Here is a 27,926-nt window from a genome sequence, read left to right as displayed (position 1 = left end):
TGTATTTTCTTTACGCTGCCATTGTCCTGTCATACTATCGAGATGGGCAGAGCGAACTCGCCATTGGCCACCACCGGATATCGTTCGCAAAGTCGTAACTATGGGATCATTTGTGACACCTGTTGGTTTTACGGGTAGCGAATATCATCATCTAGAATGGAGGATTTGTTTTAATACTGGGGAGAATGAACTTATGAGCAGTCTTAATAACACCCAGGTCTACATTTATGTTTTATTGAAAATGGTTGTTAAGGATGTGTTAAAGCCAGTAAAGAAAGAAATTACATCATACACAGTGAAAAACATTGTATTGTGGCTTGCGGAAAACAATCCACAGGCACAGTTCAATGAAAGCAGTTTGTTTTATTGGCTTCGGGAAGGATTGGAGAAATTAAGAACGGCAATATTAAAGATCGAACTGCCATATTATATGATACCAGAAAGGAATCTAATGGCAGCATGCGGACTGGATGAAGGACAAAAATGTACATGGGTAAATATTATCACGGAGATGATGAACGAAGGTTCAAATGCATTACTAAGATTGCCGAGGATACGGAAGGCAATAATATCGCATCCAGAGCCACTAATGTGGTATAACACGAAGAGAGTTGAGATGGAACTTCTGTATTTGAAGCTCATGAACAGAGAAATACAGTGCAAGGATGAGAATGGTGTGGTCAATATGTCGGATCCTATGCTGCAGGCGATATTGAATCGTATAGTTGAGTTAGTGATAGAGGTCCATAAGAGGATGAATAGGGAAGGAAGTCGTTTGAATGATCTGGTAGAGATACGTCATATGATGCTTATGTAATTGTGTTGTAAATGCCAGTTATTCCATGCAATGCATATTTCAATCAATGCACTACAGAACGTAGTTAATTTAGGGCGTCTAAACATAACATGTATAATGTGCTCATGCGTGGTTTGATATTTGGTAATATCAATAGTGTTTAGTTTTCGTAATTCATTTAATTGTTCGGACGTGTATTATTGGATTGTTAAGTTTTGTTTGTTAACTTTAAAAACAGTCCGTACACTTATAAGTGTTCACAGTCATTACGTACCGAGTAAATTTATAAATCGGTAACATTATAAATTCATGCTTTACTTCAGATCAACTTTGTTAATAATAACTATTAATTGTCACCCAATCTTATTTGGAGTGCTCTGATTTAATCCAACAAATGTGCATACTTCAAGAATTTCTGTCATGCGTTTTTTTTTGTTGTACGCACATTTGTTTGACATGCGTTTATATGTTGTGCTTCTTTTTCCGTTCACAATAGTCCTTGATGATGTAACAGAAAAATTTGGTGCGTATGACCGTTTAAACATTAAGCTATACATATTAATATGCACATGTAATATGGATCGTAAAATGCAGAGTATCGAAAATAAATGTGTGTTAGTTGATATAAATTACATCTTAATACATTATTAACGACACGTGAAGCATTCACATGTCTTCCTTTGTTTATCGAACCTACTGGTACGATGTGACGTTACTTTCATTGGTAAAGTATGCCATTTGAATTATCCTGCATAATGAAGCTGCGCCTAGGTTTTAAGGCACATAACGGCCCCAGATTTCTTGATTCGCATACAGATTATATTAGATAAAAGCAAAATGCTCAATGGGTCATTGTCGACCTGATATGACCCACAAGTCACCCGGGGGTGACTTTAAGCCGACGCTAGTCACCCCCGGGTGACATGAAGCCGATTGTGGTTACCCGGGGGTGACATGAAGACGATTCCTGTCACCCGGGGGTGACTTCAAACCGACTCTAGTCAACCTTTAAATCAGCATAAAGTCACCCTCAGCAACAATTTTATTGTAATCCTTACATTTTATCATGCATACTCTGATTTTAAAATTCTCTTTTTTTCTATTTTTACTTACATGTTGTTGTTATTGTTTTCGGAATAAGCCGCTTTCTGGTCGAACGAGCGTGCGCTTTTTACAACATCTAAATGCGATGCGGTGCCGTTTGATAAAAAAAATACAAGGGTGACTAGAAGCCGATTCTTGTCAGCCGGACAAAGAAGCTAATGTTATGTCCGTATTATGCGATACTCGCAAAAGTGACAGTTATGCAATTGTTCATACTTTCAACATATTTAAAACATCTGAATGTATGCATTTCTTGTTCAAAGTGTATGTCTTTGTAATTTTGATTCCTTTAAACGAGCATTCCTGTTGTTTGGAATTCATTTTTAATAAGAATACAATAGGTTAACCGGTTAACCTACCGAAACGACCAGTTAACCGGTTACATTTTCGGGAAAAGGTTAACATGAAAAAATAAATTTTAGTATGCTTTTTTACATCTTTCCTCTTTTTCATAAAACAATTCGTACGATTTTACGTTTTGCGCGTGACATACTGCCAATTTGCGCTGGCAACTAGTAAAAACAACATGCCGCACCACCGAAGGTAGTAAAAATCGTGTCGATTAAAAAGGCAATGAAGCAGAACCTTTGTGGTAACAAGCAGGGGTACGTTTTGATAATTTGCACTGTTGTGTTTAACTCACGAAAATTTAACTAGCGAACTGCGTAGTGTGGGGTCTATTAGCGAAGAGGCAATTGACACGTTTATAGAACTCGCGATCAATTTCAATTAAGACATTGGATGGCTTATTTTGATGTTTTGTTAACCAATATCCAACACTGATTGCCAGCGAAAATAAAGTATTTATAAGTAATAATTTTATCAAAAATTGCATTCGTAGTTAAAATCTTGTCGAGTTAACGTCTTATTTGTTCTATCAGAAATTAAAAATCATTGTTAGTAATGTACGTGATCCACGATGCCACCACTACCGTCTGAGGCAAGTTTTATTTAAGAAAGCAATTAATTTTAATATTTAATATATTAAATATTAATATTAAAACTGAATACACAAAGAAACATACCATTTGTGAACGATACGACGCGAACGTAATGTAAGCGACCCAACTAAAAATAAGGTAATGACACGTAAAAGAATATTGTGTAATTCTTTAATAAAATACTCATATTCTTTCACGTAGGAAAAATAAAAACAATATATAACAAACATTTACAAAATTATTAAAATAAATGTAACAATACATGCTACTAAGAAACAGACATGTTATCAACACAAGCGATCTCAAATTACTTCCCTAGAGTAGAGGTACAAGAGGTATGACATTATTTACGTAAACTTAAACATTTCAACCACTAAAGGAATTTCGGTTAACCGGTTCCGGAAACAGGTTAACCGGTTAATGATTTGTGTAACCGCTTGCATCCCTATATTTAATACATGGTGTTCCGTGCATTTCTGTCGTTATGATGAATATTCAACATTTGAGTAATTCAACTACATTAATTTAATAGATGTCGTTTAATCCATTTATATGAATTGCGATGCTAAATATTTGTGTTAAATGTTTATTTACTTTAGTGTATGATGTGACAGTTTCTCTACGTTGTGTATTTACCGTCCAAGGCGGTGACCCCAACACATATTGTACATCTGAGAAAATAATCTTAAAAACATCGTGTAGAGGTTCTGGTCATACTTTTGTTCGTAGAATTGCGTTAAAGACACACGCCACAAGGTCGAAGGTCAAACATGGTCATAAGCATACCATGGATTTGTTTGTTAGTTTGTTTTTGTTTGTAAGAATTTTCCGCCGTGTTCAAAAATATTTCATTCCGATCACAGCGGTCTGTTAAACTGTTTACACGTGTCCTGTGTAAGTTGGTTTATTACTTCTAAGTGCAAATACTTACGCAAGAAATTTGAACACTGCCCTACATGAATCACAGGTCAGGGAAGAATGGACGTACAAATAATGTCAATGACAATCACAACACACCGGGACGGGAATCGAGCCCACGATCCTCTAATGTTTAGTCAAGCCTTTTACCATGATGGTCAAACCATATGGCTTTCTCGGTAGCGGGTTCGTTGCTTTTTAACAGTTTTGACTTATCAAGTCGGTTCTTAGATATCACATTATCAACCTTAAATTTTCTATTTATACAACCACCAATCTTTGGTTCTTCAACCTTACATTCTCTTTATATACATCAAACAATCGTGGTTTTATAGATATCTTAATAGCAATCTTACATTCTCTATTTATACATCCAGTAAATTTGTGTTCCTAGATATCGAAATAGCAACCGTTCATTATTTATTTATACATCAATAAATCGTGGGTTCTTAGATATCCCACTATCAACATTACATTCTGTAGTCATACATCCAGCAACCTTACATCCTCAATTTATACATCCAGCAATCGTGGGTTCTTAGATATTAAATAATGTAGGAGCGACTGTCCGCCCTGTAAAAACATCGTAGGAGCGACTGTCCGTCCTGCCAAAACATCGTAGGAGCGCCTGTCTGCCCTGTCAAATTTAGCGTATGAGCGATTGTCCAGGATTCATCGCAATATCAACCTTACATTCTCTATTTATACATCCAGCAATCGTGGGTTGTTAGATACCGCAATATCAACCAAACATTCACTATTTATACATGCAGCAAACGTGGTTTCTTAGATATCGCAATATCAACCTTACATGTTCAATTTATACATCCAGCAATCGTGGTTTCTTAGATATCGCAATATCAACCTTACATTCTCAATTTATACATCCAGCAATCGTGGGTTCTTAGATATCGTAGTATCAACCTAACATTCACTATTTATACATGCAGCAATCGTGGTTTCTTAGATATCGTAGTATCAACCGTACATTCTCTATTTGTATATTCAGAAGTATTAATAGAAAATGTATGGTTGTCACCTTTTCATTTCATATCATATGTTATCAGACAAACAAGCAGACAAAATAGTACCGGTATTCAGGCAATCAGACAAAGCGACAGCTATATTCTAATACCACTACCACAAACATATGTATCCACCATCAAGTTGATAGCTTTTATTTATTTATGTACCCCACTACGGTACTGAACAAGTAAAACTAAACCAATCTCTCAGACATATTTACAACTTATAACATATTCAACTAAAAATCTCATTGCTAAAAAAGGTGCCAACATTAGATACAATAAGTTGGTAAAATCAACACCAATGTATGATAATAAATAAATATCTTGATTTTACCAAATCAACATAAAAACCAACAAAATTGTGTCTTATTTATAAGTACACGCATTCAATATATCATTGCATTTAATAAATTAATTAGCATGTGTTTACCCAATATACATGACTGTGCTCTGTGACAAAGGGGTTTAATGCATGTGTTTACCCAATATACATGACTGTGCTCTGTGACAAAGGGGTTTAATGCATGTGTTTACCCAATATACATGACTGTGCTCTGTGACCAAGGGGTTTAATGCATGTGTGTAAAGTGCTGTCCAAGACTTTACAGTCTGCACAGGCTAATCAGGGAAGGAACTTTCTGCTTTTATATTTTTCGTTTAAAGAAAGTCTCTCCTTAGCAAAAATCAAGTTTTGTTGGGAGTGTCGTCCCTGATTAGCCTGTGCAGACTGCACAGGCTTATCTGGATAGTTATTTTACGCACATGCATTAAACCCCTTTTTTACAGAACACGGCCCAATTATTAATGAACGGTACAAATCAGTTAACAGTCTAAAGCTGAATGTGAGACAGTGTGAATTGTACTGGTTTTAATGTTGTTGTATCAGTGACACACGATGACTGCATAGTACAGATCCCATTTGAAACACAGTGTTTTTTTCCTGTAAGAAGTTTCTAAATCTACTCTTACAGTAACCAAGACAACTGTAAGAGTTTCATTAACTACTCTGTTTATCACACTCTGTACTGTGCATGAAGTGTTCTGAACTGTGTATCCATGACAACTTGTTTTTTTTTCATGTTGTACCAAAGGTTTCCATCACCACTCTGAGTGTTCTGTACTGTGTATCGAAGACTACTCTCCTAAGTTATGTGAACATATCACAGGTTGTGTTTTAGGAAGTTAAGCACCAGGACACGGTAGTGTTCAGACGCCTCATGACTTCTGATACCATGTCTCTCATTGGGATACAACTGAAATATACAATGAGCCTTGCTCTGGGAAAGCCGCAATAATGAATGTGGGTAAAGTGTCGTCCCAGGTTAGCCTGTTCAGTCCGCATAGTCTAATCAGGGAAGACACTGTCCACATAGACTGGATTTTTGTTTTGAATAGAGTTCCTTTAAACGAAAAATTCCATAACATCGGAAATAATAGTTCCAGATTAGCCTTTGCATAATGCACAGGTTATTCTGGGAAATACTTTATGCATGTGTATTAAGCCCTGTTTTAACAGATTGCGGAACAAATATATGGCTGACATGAAATGAAGTTGGTTAAACACATTTTAACCAGTTTTTGCAAAAAATGGACTTAATAGATACGGGCATTGCCGTGGAAAGCATAACACAATCATGACTTCCTTGGTCCCTACAACTTAAGTCTAAACTTATTATCAACATTGATATTGTCTTACACCTATAAATGTTACTTATTGTTTTTATAACAACCAACTGTTGTCAAATGAATAAATTTAATGGTGTTTTTTTTTAAACTTTTATTGGAGATAACAAACTTAAAAGGCTAATGTTTATAAAGGAGCAAAATAACACAACAAACATAAAATAATACTATAGAGTTGTTTATGAGAAATAAATAGTTAAAATGAGAAAAATATAAAGCTTTTGTACCACTTAACGACAGAGTACTTCAGAATGCTTCTGTTGTAACTGTTTAATTTCTGACCACTCAACCTGTTGAGTGCTTACAAAACGTAACAGTACAAATGAGTCATTTTATAAGGTAAGACTTAACTAGTGAGCTATATGACCACTTATGACCGTACTTGTGAGCTAATTGACAACTAAAGACTATTTTCACTCCTCCATGACAACTGACCCCTGCCACTCACCTGTAGAGTGTGTGGTTTGCAGGCCTTCACGAGAGCGTTCACCAGTTTGCTTGTGTGTAGGAAGTGGACATTTTCATCCATCAGACCATGCACGATCAGTAGACGATTCTCACTGAAAACATGAACATCAGTAGATGATTCTCACTGAAAACATGAACGATCAGTAGATGATTCTCTGAAAACGTGCACAATCAGTAGATGATTATCACTTGAAACATGAACGATTACTAGACGATTCTCATTGAAAACATGAACAATCAGTAGACAATTCTCAATGAAAACATGAACAATCAGTAGACGATTCTAACTGAAAACATGAACGATCAGTAGATGATTATCACTGAAAACATGAACGATCAGTAGATGATTCTCACTGAAAACATGAACAATCAGTAGACCATTCTCACTGAAAACATGATCGATCAGTAGGCAATTCTCAATGAAAACATGATCAATCAGTAGACGATTCTCACTGAAAACATGAACGATCAGTAGATGATTCTCACTGGAAACATGAACGATCAGTAGATGATTCTCACTGAAAACATGAACAATCAGTAGACAATTCTCAATGAAAACATGAACGATCAGTAGACGATTCTCATTGAAAACAAGAATTATCAGTAGACGATTCTCACTGGAAACATGAACGATCAGTAGATGATTTTCACTGACAATATGAATGAAAAGTATACGATTCTCACTGAAAACATGAACGATCAGTAGACGATTCATACTGAAAACATGAACGATCAGTAGACGGTTCTCACTGAAAACATGAACGATCAGTATACGATTCTCACTGAAAACATGAACAATCATTAGACGATTCTCGCTGAAAACATGAATGATCAGTAGACGGTTCTCACTGAAAATATGAACGGTCAGTAGACGATTCTCAGTGGAAACATGAACGATCAGTAGATGATTTTCACTGACAATATGAATGAAAAGTATACGATTCTCACTGAAAACATGAACGATCAGTAGACGATTCATACTGAAAACATGAACGATCAGTATACGATTCTCACTGAAAACATGAACGATTAGTATACGATTCTCACTGAAAACATGAACAATCATTAGACGATTCTCGCTGAAAACATGAATGATCAGTAGACGGTTCTCACTGAAAATATGAACGATCAGTAGACGATTCTCAGTGAAAACATAAACGATTAGTAGATAATTCTCACTGAAAACATGCACTAGTATGCAGGGCCGTATCCAGGATTTTTTTACTGGGGGGCCCATCCGGGGAGGGTTTGGAAGGGGTCCCCCCTCCATATACATGTATATATACTTTTTTTTTAATATGGCACTTTGCAAGGTGAATTATAATGCTTATAAAAACCGTATTTTGTGATATAAATGTATAGAATATAACAAGTAAATCAGCACATTTCGGAAATCTTAAGCTTTAAGCTTTACATATTGGTGTGAATTCACACCAATATTAAAAGCTTTAGATTTCTGAAACGTACAGGTTTAAACTAATGACGATTATCCATATCAACTTTCTAATTGCTTCCACCATTCTTTTCACAAATCAATAATGTCACAGTTTTTTTAATCTGATTTTTTGAAAAGACCTTGCCTTTTTTAAGGGAAAAAATTGCGCGAAACGCCTAATTTTTGGGGGAAATAATGAAAGTCTTAAATAATCAATAACACATATTTAACTGTTTTTAAACAAATTCAATGCAACAGATAATTTATTATACAATATTTTTCTACACTGGATCAGGTTAACTAATATAATGAGATCGATTTTTTGTTTCATTTTTCCTTTTTTTTTTACCAATGAACCATTAATAGCTTGACATTACTCAATTCTCGGTACTCAATTATTTTAAATACAGAATTATGCCAAATTATTATCTGTTGCTCGGCACATTTATGAATCTGTTTTTCTTTTCAACAAACATGTTAACTATCTCTTCGTAGTCTTTTTCAGTGATTTCATTTCAAACAATATAAATACTCAGTTGTAATACCTTTGTCAGTGTTGTTGTTCCCGTTCAAATTCAGGGCCCAATTCCCAATGTAAAAAAGTATATATTATTCCCAATTGGGACCTTAAAATTCCCAATAAAAGGTTTTTAAAAAATCAAACTTTAAGAGGGGAAAAATGCGTCTAGGGGAAAGGGCCTTCTCAAAGAAGGAAAAAAAACCTGCGTCAGCAATTATCAGACCATAGTCTACGACCTCCTGCAGTTGCTTCCATTCACTGATATTCTTTCCTTGACTAATCAAAATACATATTACATCAACCATCGATAGATGAAGCATTCATGATCACAATGGGGGACTGATCGGGGATGTGTGTACAAGGCGATAAGAAAACATTGCCTAGGGGCTTTTCTCCATTCGCGAGCGCTAATCCCCTTGTTTATCAGGGACAATAACACATAGCTGCTATTTTGTATTGAGGGAAAGTGTACTGTGGGTCCTTTATTAAAAAAAAATCATAGTTCGACAGCCAGCTGGGGGGGCCCGGGCCCCTTGGCCCAAGGCCTGGGTACGGGCCTGAGTATGTTATCAAAGATACATGTGTACATAAGATGGGAAATGGGATGCAGTTGTATTTCTATTTTATGTAATAATGTCAGAAATTGAGTCCCTTAGTACGAGATATAGAGAATAATAGGCTATCGTTGTGTAATACATCACGTGGGGCTTAGAATCAATTCTTGTCCTATTATATCACACAAGAAAAGGGTAGTAACCTGCTTTCCTGTTTATCATACCTCTACGCAGACAATTATTAATAAATAATATAATATGATCGCTACGACTTTTCAGTTTTGGCAGTCATGAATATGTTTCATGACGTTAGAGTATAACATATACTACATCTTAGAAATAAAATTGTTTGCCTTGTTTGAACAATCAGTAGACAATTCTCAATGAAAACATAAACAATCAGTAGACGATTCTCACCGAAAACATGAAAGATCAGTAGACGATTCTTGCTGTAATCATGAACAATCAGTAGACGATTTTCACTGAGAACATGAACGATGAGTAGACGATTCTTAGTGAAAACATGAACGATCAATAGACGATTCTCATTAAAAACATGAACTATCAGTAGACGATTTTCAATGAAAACATGAACGATCAATAAACGATTCTCACTGAAAACATGAACGATCAGTAGACGATTCTCACTGAAAAACATGAACAATCAGTAGACGATTTTCACTGATGACATGAACGATGAGTAGACGATTCTCACAGAACAACATGCACTAGTATGTTATCAAAGATACATGTGAACATAAGATGGGAAATGGGATGCCGTTGGATTTCTATTTTATGAAATTATGTCAGAAATTGAGTAACTAGTATGAGACATAGAGAATAACAAGCTATCGTTGTCTTATACATCAGGTGGGGCTTATAATTAATTCTTATCCTGTTGTATCACAAAACAAAAGGGAAGAAACCTGCTTTTCTGTTTATCATACCTCTACGCACAAAGTTATAAAAAAGTATTGAAATATAATCGCTACAACAGTTTTTGGCAATGATGAATATGCTTCATGACGTTTGAGTATAAAATATCCTAAATCTCTGTATGAAATTGTTTGCATTGTTGAAACCGATTTATTTCTACAAATACGTAAATACTTTATATTTGATTCAGATCAAAACATTGACTGATATAACCCACAACTGACCTGATATACATAATTATACCAGACACCTTTGTATCAGGCCGGTATCAGCAAACAGGTATGGTGTATAGAGAATAACAGGTTACTGCCTGATCTTTATATAACGGCGAGGCTTGCCGAGACGTTGTTTTATTACTGCCGAGCCTGATACATTACAAAAAGATCAGGCAGTAACCTGTTTTTCTGTTTATCATATCTCAACGTCCCCGATTTTAAAGAAATAATGAATAAATTGCTAAAAAAACTGCAGTTTTAGCAGGATAGAATATGACTTTTAATTGTCGTTTGACGTGTTAATAATGACGTCAGGAGAGCGCGCTTAATATTTGTAAAACATGGTTTTTTTTTTGCTGTTTTTGTTGCATTTTGTGTTTAAAATATATTACATCTTGGTATAAAATTGTTTGTTATGTTGGATCTGATTAGATTTTACTAAAAATCATTACTTTATACTTGATTCCGAGTAATATGACCATCCTCCACACATGACTGATACTTCCTGTTGACCATGATGTAAAAAAATATATCAGGCAAAGTTATATCAGGCAGATATCAATGCGGTGGTATGATAAATTTTTGTATCGTTTATTCTTAAGAAACACAAGCCTTGTGTTTACTGGTAAAGAAACGGACGAACATCCTACAACCTTATCAAGAGTTTACACTATTGTAAAACTTTAGTCATTCTTCTACCGGCTCATAAGTCGGGAGGTATAAAAAAGGTACACATGTTTTCCATTTTCATAATGTTCACTTCTTAAGTTGGGTCGAATTGTCATAAAAACGCAAACATATTTGTGTGTGTGTGTGCAGATTTTATGTCTATCTTAATCACAGCAGTACATACTCTTCCGGTAAGCTGTCTACATATGTGAGCACGTTGCCACGGTGATACCCATACAGGTTGTTAGTGGGCAGGTCCATGTACCGCTCCGTGTATCCAGTGTCGTACAGGTGCCAGTCTACAACCGGGGCACCCGCTATAGACACCTGTGGCATACAAACATCAAATTGAACAGCCCATTGGTTAATACCTGTATAATATGTATATAATATAGCGTCACTCTAATAAAAAAGAGCTCAATGCATGTGTGTAAAGTGTCGTCCCAGATTAGCCTGTGCAGTCCGCCTAAATTGGATTTACGCTAAGAAGAGACTTCCTTTAAAACAAAAAACTATACAAGCAGAAATTGTCCTTGATAAGCTTGTGGGTACTGTACAGGCTATTCTTAGACGACAATTTACTCATATGTATTAAGCCACATTTTCCCAGAATGAGGCCCATATACATTTAATTATTCAGTATTCAAATATGCTCCATTAACAGACAAATAATTAAAACATAATACTTATAGTAAAGTAATGGCTACCAATATTTTCAAGAATTTCCAATCTCATGCAAGATGACATGAAACAAAAATAGTATTATAAACATAAAGAATTATCACAACATAAAGTGATATGATTTATTTAGTATATGTTATGAAGAGATACATAGAGTGATCATCAAGTGATGTAAACAGTGATACATAAAGTGATCTATAAACTGTTGTATGGAGTTTTGCATAGAGTGATGTATAAAAGAAGGTATCAAATGATGTATAAAGTGATTCACAAAGTGATGTATTAAGGTATGTACAAAGGGATTATAGAGTGTTATACAAAGTGCTGTATACAGTGATGTATTCAATGATAAATAAAGGGATGTATAAACTGATATATGCAGTGATATACAAAGTGATGTATTCAATGATTTATAAAGTGATGTATGAAGAGGTTTTACATTGATTTAGGGCAAAATTAAGCCTGCATTACACAACTTAATGAATTGTTTCATAAATATAGAAGATTTGATTTAATAGCTCACTCACTTCATTGGTATACTAACTCCAAAATGATAGTTAATGTCAACATAGTTACAGCACTCACCTTGAATATATCTGGCCTCTGAGCCAGACCCATTAAGGAGAGGTAGCCACCTGGAAGGAATGTAAGCAACACTGTTATTGTGTATGGCAATGACTGATATAAGAAGATATCATCTTCATTTATTGGCCAACTTAAATACTGCATTGACTAATAAGGGAAGACACTTTCTGCTTTTGTATAATTTTTGATTTAAAGGAAGTCGCTTCTTAACAACAAAAATCAGTGCCCTTAATGGGCAGACAATTTATGCACATGCATTAAGACCCATTTTCCCATAGCAAGACTCATATTGAAAACAAAATCTGAAACAAGACAGTCCCAGTAGGTAAGATTTTAACACTAGAGAAGTACCTAAATGAAGATAAATTTGCTGTTTTTGTAACAAATTGCTGCAGATCACTGAATTGAACAAAACATTAAAGAAGTAAGACAAGGGAAGTTGTGTTTAATGCTAAGCTTCTGTCAAAATATTAGTGGAAACTGACAACTAACAGTAAATGAACAATGCATTAAACAAAGATCTGTACCCTGTTGTTAATAACAACAATAGAGTACCTAAATCCAGAAACTTCCGAAATAGATGTAATTCCAAAAACGCAAATTAATTTTGTAGGAATGGTTTATGGTCATTTGTGCCTTAATTGTATTTTCTTTGCATTTCATTCCATATTGTATTAGAAACGCTTGCTTTACCTATGATACAGTTTTTATTTCAACCCCAACACTTCAAACAGGACTAAGCAGCTTAAACAAAACTCTATAAAGTCTGGTTAAATATAACATATTTAATAGGCGGGATTGTGCATCAATCAGTACCATAATTATTGATCATACAAACATGTTTCGGGGGTATCCGGATTAAAGTACTAACTGTATAGAGACACTTCTGCCAAACATATTAATGTTTTTAATTTAACCAACGTACAATTCAAAATGACAAACTCTAGTACTTATTGAGTTTGACCGTTTTTTATTTAGTTTGCTTATAGGTTTTCAATAGTTGCATTTTGTAAAAAATAAATAAATATAAGTGCAATATATTCGAACCAATGACATAGAGAATTGCTTAAGTCCAGTAAATGGAACTCAACATATTTTTAGTCCTATATAGAGATGAAAACCAATGAAGTCAAGACATAAGAACAGCTCATCAACATAGCGTAAGACCATCCGTGTATTGCTAACAGTGAGGCAACAAAGCATAAGACCATCCGTGTATTGCTAACAGTGAGGCAACATACCGTAAGACCATCCGTGTATTGCTATCCTATCTTCGTCTATAAAATCTACATGTGATGCCAGCCACTGTAAAACCTCCACTTGATCCTCTATCTCTGTAGTGCCCTGAAACGATGAACACACAGTGACCATGATAACACACATGGTGACCATGGCAACACACAGTAGTCATGATCTTGATTATGCAACCTTAAGTTGACGTCAGTCTGTATTATATGCAAGCCATTTAGCTGAGTTTCTGTAGTACTCTGAGGTCAGACACCAGACTGGGGCCAGGATTCATAATGATCATACTTAAATCTTAACATAAGATGAACATCAGTCAAAATGAGCCTTGAGAAACTGTTGGCCTTTCATCTGTATTTCATCTATATTAAGCATTGAAATCCAACATACAGTTACAGGCTGTTAGTTGTTAGGCTTCCAAATTGCAGATGCACTTAAGTATACCCACGTCACAAGCTTCTCTACAAATCCCAAGCCTCTAACTGAAATGTGTAATCTCAAAGTTCAACACTCCAGCTGCACTTCGTTATTTCAAAGTCCAAGACTCCAGCTGAACTTCATTATCTCAAAGTCCAAGACTCCAACTGCACTTTGTTATATTAGTCCAACACTCCAGCTGAACTTCATTATCTCAAAGTGCAAGACACCAGCTGCAGTTCATTATCTCAGTGCAAGACTCCAGCTGAACTTCATTTTCTCAGTCCAAGACTCCAGCTGCACTTCATTATCTCAGTCCAAGACCCCAGCTGAACTTCATTATCTCAGTCCAAGACTCCAGCTGAACTTCATTATCTAAGGATTTAAGACTCCAGCTGAACTTCATTATCTCAAAGTCTATGACTCCCACTGAACTTCATTATCTCAAAGTGCAAGATATTAGCAAAAATGTGTTATCTTAAAAGTCCATCACTTTAGTGGAACTTAATTATTTAAAAGTCCAAGACTCCAGCTTAACTATCTCAAAATCCAAGACCCCAGCTTGATGTTGTTATCTCGGTTAACAAATGATTTTGAGACATCCATACTTAGACATATCAAAATCTACACTTTTACACTTTTCAAGAGTAATTTGATTACTATACTTATCATTATATAAAAAAGCAATCATGAATACTTACAATGAGCAAAACCAATGAGTAATTAGGTTCAAATAAAACCACATCAACATAAATGATAATGCAAGTTAAAACTTCAAAGCAAACATATTTAGTGTATCTAAATGTGGGAAGATGGGGTACTTTTGTTCACTTTGACATATCCGGTACCATGCCCTTGTTAATCAGAGATAACGCAGTTCAGCAGTATCTCTGAAAATAACTACAAATACAGTAATATCATTTATATTCGTTTGCATGAAATTTTGAGTTTTTTTTTCAAAAATTGACATTTTGGTGCACACGTACATTTGCGTATTTTTTATGTTGAGAAAAAAAAGGAAAATGCGTATAAGTCATTTTCCAATGTGTTTGTGATAAATTCATGTGATTGTGTTAAATTCATGTGATTGTGTAAAATTCATTTGTTGTGTTAAATTCATGTGATTGTGTTAAATTCATGTGATTGCATATACGTTATTTTCCAATGTGATTGTGTTAAATTAATGTGTTGTGTTTCATGTGATTGTATTAAATTCATGTGATTATGTGAAATTCGTGTGATTGTGTTAAATTCATGGGATTGTGTTAAACTGTGTGATTGTGTTAAATTCATGTGATTGTGTTATATTCATGTGATTGTGTTAAATTCTTGTGATTTGGTTTAATTCATTGATTGGTTAACCCACCAAACCAACAAAAATGTATGTCCCAAGAATAATGAGTTTCCAGTACCTCTAATCGAATTGGTTACATACCAGTCTGTTTTTAATATGGCTTTCAAACTTGATCCCTCGACTACACGAGCCTCTACCATCAATAATGACAACAGCAAAACCTTCCGCAGCCAGTGTGTGCAGTCGTACATGCCTGAAATAGAGCCTCTACCATCAATAATGACACCAGCAAAACCTTCCGCAGCCAGTGTGTGCAGTCGTACATGCCTGAAATAGAGCCTCTACCATCAATAATGACACCAGCAAAACCTTCCGCAGCCAGTGTGTGCAGTCGTACATGCCTGAAATAGAGCCTCTACCATCAATAATGACACCAGCAAAACCTTCCGCAGCCAGTGTGTGCAGTCGTACATGCCTGAAATAGAGCCTCTACCATCAATAATGACAACAGCAAAACCTTCCGCAGCCAGTGTGCGCAGTCGTACATGCCTGAAATAGAAAAATATTTGAACCTTGCTCTAGTAAAATGGGCTGATGCTTATGAATAAAGTGTCCTGCTAGATTAGCCTGTGCAGTTACAGGGAAAACAAAATGGAGCGCATAGCTATTATTTTATTACACGGCTCATACTATACAAGTACAACTGTTTCCTTACTTCAGTCCATTGTTTTCATATAAAATAATATACAAGTCAATCTGTTTCCTCACTTAAGCCCCTTTGTTTCATATAAAATACTGTACAAGTCAAACTGTTTCCTTACTTTAACCCCTTGTTTTCATATTAAATACTATACCAGTCAAACTGTTTCCTCACTTGAGTCCCTTGTTTTCATATTAAATACTATACCAGTCAATCTGTTTCCTCTATTGAGTCCCTTGTTGTCATATTAAATACTATACAAGTCAATCTGTTTCCTCACTTGAGTCCCTTGTTTTCATATTAAATTCTATACAAGTCAAACTGTAACCTTACTTAAGCCCCTTTGTTTCATATAAAATACTGTACAAGTCAAACTGTTTCCTTACTTTAGCCCCTTGTTTTCATATTTTATAATATACAAGTCAAACTGTTTCCTTACTAAGGCCCCTTTGTTTCATATTAAATACTATACAAGTCAAACTGTTTCCTTACTTTAGACCCTTGTTTTCATATTAAATACTGTACAAGGCAAACTGTTTTCTTACCCTTGTTTTCATATTAAATACTATACAAGTCAATCTCCTCACTAGAGTCCCTATTAAATACTGTACAAGTCAAACTGTTTCCTTACTTTAGACACATGTTTTCATATTAAATACTATACAAGTCAAACTGTTTCCTGATTTGAGTCCCTTGTTTTCATATTATATACGATACAAGTCAAACTGTTTCCTTATTTGAGTCCCTTGTTTTCACATTAAATACTATGCAAGTGAAACTGTTTCCGCACTTGAGTCCATTGTTTTGATATTAAATACTGTACAAGTCAATCTCTTTCCTCACTAGAGTCCCTTGTTTTGATATTAAATACTGTACAAGCCAAACTGTTTCCTTACTTTAGACCCTTGTTTTCATATTAAATACTGTACAAGTCAAAATGTTTCCTTACTTTAGACCCTTGTTTTCATATTATATACGATATAAGTGAAACTGTTCCCTTACTTAAGCACCTTGCTATCATATTTTACAAGTCCTAAAAAAGTCACACTGTTTCCTTACTTGAGCCCTTTGAAGGAGTTGGTCACCAGCTGTACATGCGGTCCCCCGTACACAAACAGCACCGTGGGGTACCTGACCCCTTGCTGGTAGTTGTGGGGCCGGTAGTACATCCCATACATTGTGTGGCCTGACTTGCTCTTGTAGTTGAACATCTCTGGGTAGCTGTAGTCAGGGAAGTCTAAAATACAATTAACAATAATCATTTAAGTTTTCATCTGAAGGCAATTAACGACAATAATGAAAATAAGCCTTGCTCCTGTAAAATGAGGCTTAATGCATGTGTATAAATTGTTGTCCCACTTTAGCCTGTGAAATACACACAGGCTAATCAAGGACGACACAACCCGCATGCATGGAAGTTTTTGTCAAAATCATTCTCTTTTAAGCAAAAATCAAGTTAAGGAAGAAACTGTTGGCCCTGATAAGCCTGTGTGCTTTTTGAAGTCAAAATAAAATTGTTTCAAATAATAAGACTAAATTAATTTCTGAATATAAATTAATAATATTTATTTTCGCGGAAACGAATGTTGTTTGCTGGTTTCTATAGATACGATTACGGATGTAACGTTATGTACGGAATGCTTTGGTTGAGTTCGTTAAAACAATGAAATTACGCATTTCCGTACCACGTGATATTACGTCATTCCGCCTTTTGCAAACTGCCTGTGCTTTTGTTCGGATCGTAAACAAACTTAATTTAATTAAATCTCGAATCATCTGAAATAATGCCGCGTGGAACAAAGCGGAAATTACCGGAAAATGTGGAAGAGGTTGGTGAGGACGATACCCGGCTCTTACAACCGGACCCAGGTAGAGGCTTTATTGATTTTGAGAAGATAATAGATCTAAGGGCATCTAAAATCGTTCCTCCTATTAATACACGTAACGTTGAGGGGTGCGGTGTTAGCGGGGAATCAACTCTAAGTTTCCCGGTAATCGAAAATACACAAGTTCAATCTATTGCTTCGGCTATTAATCAAGGTCAAAACATCATATAGTTGTCAGGAATTAACGCGCTTATCAAACGATGACTTGGCTGCGCACGTGCCAGCGGCATTGAAACAACAAATTTCTAGAGGCGAATATGTCAATTTGGCTTTACTGTTAAAAGGTGCCTTCGAATTATCCGCTTTTTGTAACGGTAGTGTTTTGCAACTTTTGGCAGAGGGCACTCTTGAACAGCGCCCTAAGGAGTGTAGGGATAAAATTCATAACATCGAACGGTGGTCGGACGCTTTCTTGATTTATGCGTCAATCTACCATAGCACGCGACGCGATAAAGTGCAGGAGATTTTGCATTAACTTTCCCTGTAATGACCTTTTTAATCTCGACCATCGCCGGTGAATAGCAAAATATTACGTGAATATTTAACATCGTATAATTTTACAGATCGAAATGACCTTTTAAATGTTTTTTTACAAATGGGTTTTCAATGCATTATAACGGACACAGAGTCAGTAGATTTAGTAAAAAATTAAAGTCTGCAATCGCAAATGCTGAAATAATTAAAGATAAGATAAATAAGGAGATTTTGGCGGGGAGGTTGGCTGGGCCTTTCAGCGAACAACCTTTTTCTAATTTCATGGTTTCCCAGTTGGCTTGGTGCCAAAAAAGACACCAGGTGAATTTAAGATGATTCATCACCTTTCTTTTCCAGAGGGTAACTCGGTTAATGACTTCATTGATAAAAAAATACTCATCCGCTCAGTACACAAATTTCGATGAGGCGGTTCACATGGTTCAAGATTTAGGGCGACACTGTAAACTTTTCAAAATGGATCTTAAGATTGCATCCCGCCTACTCCAAGTTCGGCGAGAAGATTTCGAAATACTGGGCATACAGTTTAATGGTATGTTTTTATGTGGAAAAAGCATTACCATTCGGAGCTTCGGTCAGTTGCAAAACATTTGAACAGTTTTCCTCATTCCTTGAATTCTGCGTTAAGAGTAAAATGTCATCGGGCAAGCTTATACACTATTTAGACGTTTTTCTGGGTGGCGATAAATCTGAGCTAGGTTGCCGCAAGGTGATGGATTCGTTTATCAATTGCATGCACGAGCTAAACGTGCCGTTAGCCACGGAGAATACAGATAGGCCCACGGAAATAATCGTGTTCTCAGGCTTAGAATAAGATTCGGCGGAACTAGTAGTCCGAATTCTTAAATAAAAAATCGTTGAATTACGGGAAAAAAATTCACACCATCGTGCAGAAACAAAAAAAAGTTAAAATAAAATAACCTAAAGCAAGTGCAATCGTTAATAAGGTCTCTTAACTTCGTGTGCAGGGCAATCCCAGTCGGCCGCCCGTTTTGATTAATTAACACCACCTGTGACATAACAAAAGCATTCCACCGCATACGTATAACACGTGCTGTTAGGCAAGACCTCGAAATGTGGTTGACATTTTGCGCGATTACAACGGCGTGTCGGTTTTCCATGACCGATACTTGATATTCAATGTTGGCACTGAATTGTTTACAGATAGTGCTGGCGGGTCTGGTTTCGGTTTTTTGGGATTTATTTTAAAGGTCACTGGTGTAACGCTCGTTGGCCTAATTTATGGCGGCAAAAGGGCGTAACTAGTGACATAACTGTTCTCGAATTATTTCCAATTGTAGTTGCACTGTTTCTCTGGGCGAGGATTTAAAAAATAAAAAGATTATGTTCAACAATTATCGATCTGCATATAGTCTGAACAACAATTGGCCCGCGGATCAACAACATGTTGTTCTCTTTGTAGCCTATTGTTTTGAAAAGGGTCTATCACCTAAATCTATCAAGAGCTACATTTCTGGATTGAGTTATATTCATAAATACATGGGCTAGTACGATATAAGTAACATTTTTTGTAGTTTAGAAAATGCTTCAGGGCTGTTCTCGCTCGCGACAAACGGTTGATACGCGGGCACCAATCACTCGCAAGGTCTTGACGGTTATTATCTCGCAATTAGCAAAGGTGTGTTATAATGACTTCGAGCGCTCACTATTCAATGCTATGTTTACTCTGGCATATTTCGGTCCGTTCCGAGTCAGTGAATTGGTAGCAACATACAGTTATCAGTTGCAAATAGCCGACGTTATGGTCACGGGGGATAAACACGCCATACTGGTCACACTCAGGAAACATAAAACAAATCAGCGCGGTATTCCGGTCACAATTAGGATCCCATACGAGCCGGAGTCTGCGCTGTGTCCAGTTCGGTCGTTTACAGACTACCTCGCAGTACGACCCCATAAAGTCGGTCCATAACCTTAGCGACTATGAATCAACACATTGGCTCGAATGGACTCTGGGTTTCAGGCGTAGTATATCAACCTAATTTAAAGGTTAGGCTTTAAAAATAGTAGCAATGCAGCAGGGAAAAAACTTGTAAAGCGCTTATTGGTATTAAATGTCCTAGATGTATTAAATGTCCGAGTTATGTCCGAGTTAAAAAGTGTGTAATAGTCAAGTGACCATTGGTATTACATGTCCGTGGTATTAAATGTCCGAGTTAAAAAGTGTGTAATGGTCAAGTGACCATTGGTATTTAATGTCCGAGTTAAAAAGTGCGTAATGGTCAAGTGACCATTGGTAAAGCGTGTTAATTGTCAAGTGACCATTGGTACTAAATGTCCGTGTTAAAAAGTGTGTAATGGTCAAGTGACCATTGGTATAAAAAGTGGTATGATCGCAAGTGTAGCGATCAAGTAAAAGTGTGATAAGTAAAAGTGTGATCGCAGATCAATCGCTGGGGTCGGCTGCGCGCTGAAAAGTTTACCAAGCACGAAATAGTGCGCTTATTGGTATTAAATGTACGAGATGTATTAAATGTCCGAGTTATGTCCGAGTTAAAAAGCGTGTAATGGTCAAGTGACCATAGGTACTAAATGTCCGTGGTATTAAATGTCCCAGTTAAAAAGTGTGTAATGGTCAAGTGACCATTGGTATTTAATGTCCAAGTTAAAAAGTGCGTAATGGTCAAGTGACCATTGGTAAAGCGTGTTAATTGTCAAGTGACCATTGGTACTAAATGTCCGAGTTAAAAAGTGTGTAATGGTCAAGTGACCATTGGTATAAAAAGTGGTATGATCGCAAGTGTAGCGATCAAGTAAAAGTATGATAAGTAAAAGTGTGATCGCACATCAATCGCTGGGGTCGGCTGCGCGCGAAAAAGTTTACCAAGCACGAAATAGTGTCGGGGCCGATCGATTCCGCGACGCCAGGTGTTTTTTTTTTTTTTTTTTTTTTTTTTTTTTCGGAGCGATGGTGTGCATCTGTCGGATATTGGCCTCGAATCGTATTTGGATTGCATTCGCGACGTCATCTTAAAGTTCTGTTAAAGGGCTAATCCAGAATTTGTGGGGGATAAATTTATGAAATTTATTGTGGCGGAAAATTCTGATTGCCGGGGGTCGGATGGGCATGCGCATTTATACATTTATCTGAATGGACTCTGTGACTACTTGCGTAGTTTATCATCCTTGTCCTTTCGGGTAATTCCAAGTTATTAAAGTTTAAGCTTAAACAAAATAAACAATAGTAGCAATACCGTAGGGTAAAAAACGTTTAGGTGTCAAATCGCTGGCTGAGCGATAAGTTGTATTTTAATGTCCGATTAAGTTTGTAAAAAGGTACAAGTAATATTATCACAAGCGTGGCGATAAAAGTGATCACAAGTGTAGTGATCAAGTAAAAGTATTATCGCAAGTGCGAAAAAGTGTGATCACAAGTGTAGTGATCAATGTCCGATTAAGTATGTAAAAGGTACAAGTAAAAGTATTGGATCACAAGTGTAGTGATCAAGTAAGTGTTATCGCAAGTGCGCAAAAAGTGTGATTACAAGTGTAGTGATCAATGTCCGATTAAGTATGTAAAAGATCCCAAGTGTAGTGATCAAGTAAGTGTTATCGCAAGTGCGCAAAAGTGTGATCACAAGTGTAGTGATCAATGTCCGATTAAGTATGTAATTCGCAAGTGCGAAAAAAGTGTGATCACAAGTGTAGTGATCAAGTAAAAGTTTTAGTGCATCCAATGGTCAAGCGATTGGTAGAACTAGGTTTAGCCCAGCAAAGTATATGGTTCTTCCTAGTTCGGTCGCTTGATGAGCAATAACATTTTTTATTTTGGGTACGCGGTGTTGCTACTATAACGGTGTTACTTCACGTTTTGTAATTTTATCGTGTGCTCATCCACCTCCGGTAGGTATATTTTCAAAGTAACAGGTTTCCACGAGTGAGTAGCCGATCTTTCGTTGGGCTCGTGGTTACCACCGGCTGTTTTTTCGCTGCGGCCTTTTATATCCCACTTTTTACTCCTTTTTACTCGTATAATATATTAAAGAGATCTGTTAGTGAATACTTTGTGCATTCTATTACATTTTTGTGATGTTTATTGGGAGGCAAAATATTTTGGAATTGGTTCATTAAACTAGTTAAATGGAGTAATGTGTTGTTTTATCGTTGCAGTCGTAAAATAAGACTTATTAATTTCTGAATATAAATTAATAATATTTATTTTCGCGGAAACGAATGTTGTTTGCTGGTTTCTATAGATACGATTACGGATGTAACGTTATGTACGGAATGCTTTGGTTGAGTTCGTTAAAACAATGAAATTACGCATTTCCGTACCACGTGATATTACGTCATTCCGCCTTTTGCAAACTGCCTGTGCTTTTGTTCGGATCGTAAACAAACCCCACCCACCGCACCCTGATTAATATCTCGACTGGTCCGACATCCACATTTTAAGATGCTCAGAGTCGATTAAAAACCATATCTTGCACATATATGGATTATACATTTGAGCTATACGATTCTGCCGGCAAGTTCTCTATTTCCAGTACATGTACACCGGCTCATGGCGGGCTCCTAAAATCTGATGGCAGACATTCACACCCATTTTGGTGCCGGGGCCACGCCACACCCCTTACAGTCGATCGAGATGGTGCCAAACTTGGTCTTGTACAACTGGGGCGCTTTCCAGCGGACAGCGTGACTCGGCGCTTGGACTGTCTTCATCGAATGCTACAATGGACAAACGCACTGTCGCACGTTTATATAGAGCACATGCATTCTGCCGGTGAACAATGAACTGCCTCGTGTTTAATATAAGTGCACAGGAATTTTTGATGCCACTTCCATATCCGAACATCACTTTGGCGTCGTTTTTTATATTCTGTCTTCTTTTTTATTGTCATATGAGCCTTTTTATATGTGTTATTATGTCTGGTAATTTTATTGTCATATATTTCTTGTTGCATTTGCCTTCCCGTCGCAGTGCCGGAAAATTCTGTTTGCAGGGGTCGGATGGGCATGCGCATTTATCTGAATGGACTCTGTGACTACTTGCGTAGTTTATCATCCTTGTCCTTTCGGGTAATTCCAAGTTATTAAAGTTTAAGCTTAAACAAAATAAAAAATAGTAGCAATACCGTAGGGTAAAAAACGTTTAGGTGTCAAATCGCTGGCTGAGCGAAAAGTTGTATTTTAATGTCCGATTAAGTTTGTAAAAAGGTACAAGTAATATTATCACAAGTGTGGCGATAAAAGTGATCACAAGTGTAGTGATCAAGTAAAAGTATTATCGCAAGTGCGAAAAAGTGTGATCACAAGTGTAGTGATCAATGTCCGATTAAGTATAGTATCGCAAGTGCGAAAAAGTGTGATCACAAGTGTAGTGATCAATGTCCGATTAAGTATGTAAAAGGTACAAGTAAAAGTATTGGATCACAAGTGTAGTGATCAAGTAAGTGTTATCGCAAGTGCGCAAAAAGTGTGATCACAAGTGTAGTGATCAATGTCCGATTAAGTATGTAAAAGATCACAAGTGTAGTGATCAAGTAAGTGTTATCGCAAGTGCGCAAAAGTGTGATCACAAGTGTAGTGATCAATGTCCGATTAAGTATGTAATTCGCAAGTGCGAAAAAAGTGTGATCACAAGTGTAGTGATCAAGTAAAAGTTTTAGTGCATCCAATGGTCAAGCGATTGGTAGAACTAGGTTTAGCCCAGCAAAGTATATGGTTCTTCCTAGTTCGGTCGCTTGATGAGCAATAACATTTTTTATTTTGGGTACGCGGTGTTGCTACTATAACGGTGTTACTTCACGTTTTGTAATTTTATCGTGTGCTCATCCACCTCCGGTAGGTATATTTTCAAAGTAACAGGTTTCCACGAGTGAGTAGCCGATCTTTCGTTGGGCTCGTGGTTACCACCGGCTGTTTTTTCGCTGCGGCCTTTTATATCCCACTTTTTACTCCTTTTTACTCGTATAATATATTAAAGAGATCTGTTAGTGAATACTTTGTGCATTCTATTACATTTTTGTGATGTTTATTGGAAGGCAAAATATTTTGGAATTGGTTCATTAAACTAGTTAAATGGAGTAATGTGTTGTTTTATCGTTGCAGTCGTAAAATAAACACAACAATACATTGAATTATAGGCCCCTGACTACTTACCTGTGGATGACATGATAATGGCCAGGCGTTGAGTCTGTACAGACTCGGGTGAGATCTCTATTCTGTATAGAGCAGACTGTGGAGCTGAGTTCACAGCGCTGAACACTGTCACAAACATGGAGCACGCCTGAAAGGGACAATAAGCAGCAACAATAACTAAAGCAGTGAGGAACAACTTGATGCAGTAAGAAGTGAATTGTAATTGTACTGTTATACACATTTTATATGATTTCAATTTAAAACTTTAAAGAAGGCTAACAAAAATTGAACAACTTTATAAAATAAGGAAAAATAAACATTGAAATGTGTCGGAGTACTTGGTCAGACAAGTTTGACTTTACAGACTGATAGACAGATGAACGGCTGGGCGTGCACGCGGCTGGGGGGAACTGCAACAAGGGCAGACGGACTAACAGACAGCTATGATGAATCTAGTAAACCCCATTCTAATTCATTCCAGAAGGAATAATAAATGATGTTATATATGATAAAGCTCAAGATCAACAAGTGCTTTACTGCCTATTGACCAAGTTTCATGAAGATGGGACAAGAAATGTGACCTCTAGAGTGTTTACGAGCAAATGTTTACGGACGGACGTACAGACATACCACGGACAAAGACCGGTCACAAAAGCTCACCTGAGCAATCAGGTGAGCTAATGATGTAATATATGATAAAGCTCAAGATCAACAAGTACTTCACTGTCTATTGTACTGTACATATTTCTATGCCACCAATTATGATGCATTATCTAAGAAGGTAAGGATGGCGTAGTTGGTAAGCTATGGCATTGGCATGTGATCAGGAGGTCTAGTGTTTGATCCTCGATGTGGATTATTTTAATATATCTCAAGTTATTAAAAACTAATGGGAAAACTGGGCTTAATGCATGTACATAAAATGTCGTCCTCGGATTAGGCTTATCAGGGGCCAAACTTTCCACTCAACTGGATTTCCATAAATGCGGATAAGCCTTTGAAGACTGCACAGGCTGATCTGGGATAACAGTTTTGAACATGCATTTAGCCCAGTTTTCCCAGCACATGACTCATATAACTCGTGATGTTTGCAAGTGTTGTCTCACCTTATCCAGTGTGACGTTGTGAGTGTACCTAAGCTCAGTGAGTCTGTAGACAGGACCCGGGGTCTGGTAGGAGACTACATACCTGGCATGGAATAATACAATGATTATTGGTGTCTTGTTCTGAGAAAACTGGGCTTAATTCATGTGCGTAAAGTGTCGTCCCAGATTAGCCTGTGCAGTCCGCACAGGCTAATCAGGGACGACACTTTCCGTTTTAATGGTATTTTTAGTTTTAAGGAAGTCCCTCCTTACCGAAAATCAAGTTTAGGCGGAAAGTGTCGTCCCTGATTAGCCTGTGCAGACTGCACAGGCTAATCTGGGACGACACTTTACGCACATGCATTATGACCAGCTTTCACAGAATAAGACACATTGTATTTCATATTAGCCTCGTTCTGGGAAAACGGAATTTAATGCTGGTGTGTAAAAACAAAAAATACCACAAAAATGGAAGGTATCATCCCGGAAATGCCACGGTGGACTGCACAGGCTTATATGGGTCCTACTTTTATGCACATGCAGTAAGCTCTGTTTTCCAATAGTGGGGCTAATATTTACAATTCTTAAAATAACAGAAATTGAATTCAACATATTTCATTTATTATTTTCAAAACTAAATTTGAGCATGTTTTCACAAAACTCTAAAGGCTATGTTGTGTTTATGTCCATTGAAATTAAAATGCCTTGAACACAATTATTGTTAATAATAATAATAACGGTTTATATTGTATAAATTTAAAAGCTGAAAACATGTGGTTCCAAATAGAAACTCAGATTTCATTTTAGAATATCAGTCCTGGTGGAGATAACAAGCGAGACCTTGGATCACTAAAGGTAAAGCATCGTGCTAAACAAGGGGCAGGCAGGATCTCTTTTTTGACTTTCTTTTTGCATTTTTAAAAAATCGAAGAAAGTTACTCCAACGCTGTAAATATTATACTGGGTTGTTTAAATTCCAATACATACAGATGCGTTTCAAGTGGAGTGTCCTTTAGTCCAAGGAAGTAGACCAGACCTCGTGTTTCGTCCACCCATATCTGAAAACAGAGACGAGGGGTAATTAAAGCTCATTGGGTCATTGTCGACCTAAAATGGCTTGAAGTCATCCGGGGGTGACTAGAAGCCGATTCATGTCTTCCTGGGGTGATTTCAAGCCGACAGGGTGACTAGAAATGGCTTCATGTCACCCCAGGATGACATGAATCGGCTTGAAGTCACCCTAGGGTGACAAGAATCGGCTTCTAGTGACCCCTGGGTGACTTTAAGCCATTTCAGATCGACAATGACCCAATTAGCATTATTAAACCGCTCATACAGATGAAAACATAAGCAAATTTTAATCTTCTTCAGAAAAAGATTTGTAAACAAATATTGGTGACTTTTTTCAAATTGACTTGTTCAAAATAATCACTAGGAAGAAAAAACAACAGGTGAACAAGTAGCCAATTTGAGTTCACAAAATAAAAACACAACTTGAATATATTAGTTAACTAGACACTGTAAAATGATTAACATTTTTCGGCTTGAAATTTCCTGGTTGTTCAAAAATAACTTTTTCGTGGAAATGTACAATTTTGTTCCTGTAAATTCTTGGATTTCGGACAAAAATGAGAAATTTGCATTGGTGATTTTTCCATTTTGTGTGGGTGAAATTCAAACATCTTTCAACCCATAAAATCTACGAAAAATCAATTTCCCAAGAAAAATAATGATTTACAGTATAACCCAATTATAAGACAGGTTCAAATATATACAGGTTTAAGATACTGCTACCTCTTTAGAGGACACCTCCCAGTCCCCAGTGGTGATCTGTGTGACCTCACTCTCACAGGACATCACTGAAAACATGGAAATATGGGTTAAAGGGGCAGTCACCAAAAACATGGAAATATGGGTTTAAGGGGCAGTCACCGAAAATAGGAAAATATGGGTTAAAGGGTCAGTCACTGAAAACATGGAAATAAGTGTTACAGGGACAGTAACTGAAAACATGGAAATATGGGTTAAAGGGTCGGTCAATGAAAACATGGAAATAAGTGTTACAGCGACAGTAACTGAAAATATGGAAATATGGGTTAAAGGGTCGGTCACTAAAAATATTGATATAGGTATTAAATGGACAGTGAGTAAACACATGGAAACAAGTGT

The 27,926-nt window shown here is 36.6% G+C and overlaps 3 protein-coding genes across 4 annotated transcripts in view; 2 read left to right on the top strand and 1 right to left on the bottom strand.

The window, feature by feature from the left end:
* The window catches only part of LOC127869366 (uncharacterized), a 262,614-nt gene that overhangs the window by 12,673 nt on the left and 222,015 nt on the right, over window positions 1-27,926 (top strand). The gene's annotated exons all lie outside the window — the stretch shown is intronic.
* LOC127869364 (uncharacterized) overlaps window positions 1-27,926 on the top strand; it is a 198,360-nt gene that overhangs the window by 56,117 nt on the left and 114,317 nt on the right. Inside the window, exon 4 of one of the 2 annotated variants that reach the window (XR_008044532.1) lies at window positions 525-1,049. Coding sequence is in view for 1 of the 2 variants with exons in the window: in XM_052411869.1 (XP_052267829.1) it covers window positions 525-817 (293 nt within the window). In the remaining variant the exon portion in view is untranslated. Of the gene's footprint in view, window positions 1-524; window positions 1,464-27,926 lie in introns of those variants that run through there. The other variant, XM_052411869.1, reaches the window with a different exon arrangement.
* LOC127870171 (dipeptidyl peptidase 9-like) overlaps window positions 5,499-27,926 on the bottom strand; it is a 31,421-nt gene continuing 8,993 nt past the window's right edge. The window contains exons 7-17 of the mRNA XM_052412828.1: window positions 27,552-27,616; window positions 26,745-26,815; window positions 25,779-25,860; window positions 24,694-24,820; window positions 17,249-17,426; window positions 15,631-15,742; window positions 13,775-13,877; window positions 12,534-12,583; window positions 11,452-11,594; window positions 6,919-7,030; window positions 5,499-6,040 (exon numbers count right to left, since the gene is read on the bottom strand). Of these exons, the coding sequence (XP_052268788.1) occupies window positions 5,948-6,040; window positions 6,919-7,030; window positions 11,452-11,594; window positions 12,534-12,583; window positions 13,775-13,877; window positions 15,631-15,742; window positions 17,249-17,426; window positions 24,694-24,820; window positions 25,779-25,860; window positions 26,745-26,815; window positions 27,552-27,616 (1,136 nt within the window). The 3' untranslated portion in view covers window positions 5,499-5,947. The remainder of the gene's footprint in view (window positions 6,041-6,918; window positions 7,031-11,451; window positions 11,595-12,533; window positions 12,584-13,774; window positions 13,878-15,630; window positions 15,743-17,248; window positions 17,427-24,693; window positions 24,821-25,778; window positions 25,861-26,744; window positions 26,816-27,551; window positions 27,617-27,926) is intronic.

The sequence above is a fragment of the Dreissena polymorpha genome, chromosome 2 (assembly GCF_020536995.1).
Source record: "Dreissena polymorpha isolate Duluth1 chromosome 2, UMN_Dpol_1.0, whole genome shotgun sequence".
Taxonomy (NCBI): Eukaryota; Metazoa; Mollusca; class Bivalvia; order Myida; family Dreissenidae; genus Dreissena; species Dreissena polymorpha.
This window is presented reverse-complemented; position numbering and strand designations above follow the sequence as displayed.